This window comes from Geospiza fortis, unplaced genomic scaffold (assembly GCF_000277835.1).
Source record: "Geospiza fortis unplaced genomic scaffold, GeoFor_1.0 scaffold1636, whole genome shotgun sequence".
In the NCBI taxonomy this organism is placed as follows: domain Eukaryota; kingdom Metazoa; phylum Chordata; class Aves; order Passeriformes; family Thraupidae; genus Geospiza; species Geospiza fortis.
In genome coordinates this window covers 31,377-33,836 of record NW_005054809.1, presented here as the reverse complement: position 1 = coordinate 33,836, position 2,460 = coordinate 31,377, and the positions used below count along the sequence as shown (strand labels likewise).

Here is a 2,460-nt window from a genome sequence, read left to right as displayed (position 1 = left end):
TTGCCGGCTCAGGCCCCTGCTTCCCGCACCTCCGGAGCCACTGCTGGCCGAGAGGGGATGGAGCTCTCGGCCAATTGGGCGCTGATCTGAAGCGAGGGGGGGAAATCTGCTTCTCCCCCACCCCCCCTCCCACCTCCGCGCTGGGGCTGTGATTCAGTTCCCCTCCCCCAGCCCACCCCCTCTGCTTGGAGGCTGACAGTTGGAGCCGCAGCCTGCCGGAGCCCCGGAGCTGTTTTCTAAGCCGTGCAAGAGAGACCCAGGGATTTATTCGCAGTTCCTCAGTGCCTGCCGTGTCCCGGGCCGGATGCGCACGGACATGGAGAGTGCCAGCCTCCAGCGACCCGCCTGGAAATGGCAAGTACTGAGTTTGTTTTTGCTCTGCGGCTGGGGCTGGGGCTCCGGGCAGATCCACTACTCGGTGATTGAGGAGTCAGAGTTGGGAACCGTGGTGGGGAACGTGGCCCGGGACCTGGGCTTGAAGGTGGAGGAGCTGCCGGGTCGTAGGCTGCGCCTGGGCTCAGAGGAGAGCTTGCGCTACTTCGCCGTGCGCCTGGACAGCGGCGCGCTGGTGGTGAGCCAGCGGCTGGACCGCGAGCGGCTGTGCGGAGCAGCTGCCAGCTGCGTGCTGTCGGTGCAGGTGGTGACAGAAAACCCCCTGCAGCTCTTCCGCCTGGAAGTGGAGATCCTGGATCTGAATGACAACTCCCCGAGTTTCCCCACCGCTCACCGCACCCTGCGCATCGCCGAGTCTGCCACGGTGGCTGCGCGCTTCCCCCTGGAGAGCGCGCAGGACCCCGACGTGGGCACCAATGCTGTGAGCTCCTACCGGCTGAGCCCCAACTCCTACTTCTCCCTGGACGTCAAGCAGCAGCCGGATGGCAAACTCTTCCCGGAGCTGGTGCTGGAGCGTGCCCTGGACCGGGAAGAGCAGCCCGAGGTGCAGCTGGTGCTGACGGCCGTGGACGGGGGAAGCCCAGCGCGCTCGGGCACGGCACAGATAACAGTCCAGGTCCTGGATGTCAATGACAATGCTCCCACCTTTGACCACACCACGTACAAGGTGAAGGTCCCAGAGAACACACCTGTGGGGGCTGTGCTCCTCCGGGTCAATGCTTCTGACCCCGATGAGGGTCCCAATGGGGAGACACAGTACTCCTTCGGGGTTCACACCTCCGACTCGGTGCGGAGGCTCTTTGCCCTGGATCCCCGCTCCGGTGAGGTCCGGGTGAGTGGGGCTCTGGACTTTGAGGAATCCCGTTTTTACGAGATCTATGTGCGAGCCCACGATGGAGGGGTCCCGGAGATGGAGGGCAATTGTGTTCTGCAGGTACAAGTGGAGGATGCCAATGACAACCCCCCGGAGGTGCTGCTCACTTCCCTGTTGAACCCGGTGCCAGAAGACACCCCACCCGAGACTGTCGTGGGGCTCTTCAATGTACGGGACCGAGACTCGGGGGCCAACGGGGATGTGAGTTTGGAGATCTCCCCCGATGTGCCTTTTGCCATCAGGTCCCTTCAGAACCACTTCTCCCTGGTCACCCAGAAGCGCCTGGACCGAGAATCTACCTCACAGTACGCAGTGGAGCTGATCGCCCAGGATGGTGGTTCTCCTGCCCTCACCACCACACTCACGCTGCTCCTCAATATATCTGATGTAAATGACAACCCCCCACGCTTCTCGCAGCCCTCCTACGATGCCTTTCTCCAGGAGAACAACCCGCCTGGCTCCCTGCTGTGCACCGTCTCTGCCTCGGATCCTGACGACGGGGATAATTCCCGGCTTGTTTACTCCATAGAGAGTGGCCAAGTGCAGGATGCTCCCATCTCTTCCTTTGTCCACATCAACCCTGACAATGGTAATCTCTATGCTCAGCGCACCTTCGACTTTGAGCTGCTGCAGGTTCTGCCAGTGTCGGTGGTTGTGAGGGACTCGGGGTCCCCCCCTCTCTATGCCAATGTTACTGTCTACATCTTTGTGCTGGACCAGAATGACCATTCCCCCACCATCCTGTACCCTGCCAGTGACAGTGATGTGCCGGCACCCCAGAGGGTCCCACTGTCTGCCCCACCGGGCTACCTGGTGGCCAAGGTGACAGCAGTGGATGCAGACGCTGGGCACAATGCCTGGCTCTCCTACCGACTGTTGCCACAGTCCACCGACCCCTCCTTGTTCCACGTGTCGCTGTACACCGGGGAGGTGCGAACCGCACGTGCCTTCCAGGACAGCGACATGGCAGTGCAGCAGCTCCTTGTCCTGGTGGCGGACAACGGTGACCCTCCGCTCTCCACCACTGCCACCATCACTGTGGCCCTGGAGGAGGCAGCCCTGGAGGAGAGCTTCAAGCCTCAGGATTTCCTGGCTGGTGCCAAGGAGAAGCCGGACCTCACCTTCTACCTGATCATCGCTCTGGCAGCCATTAGCACGGTGGCACTGGCCACCGTCACCCCCCCTGCCGCCCG

General features: G+C 62.4%; 1 protein-coding gene across 1 annotated transcript in view; it reads left to right on the top strand.

Annotated features, from left to right (window-relative positions):
• The first annotated feature begins 276 nt into the window (after positions 1-276).
• The window catches only part of LOC106632115 (protocadherin gamma-C5-like), a 32,212-nt gene continuing 30,028 nt past the window's right edge, over positions 277-2,460 (top strand). Inside the window, exon 1 of the mRNA XM_031065500.1 lies at positions 277-2,455. Within this exon, the coding sequence (XP_030921360.1) occupies positions 305-2,455 (2,151 nt within the window). The 5' untranslated portion in view covers positions 277-304. The remainder of the gene's footprint in view (positions 2,456-2,460) is intronic.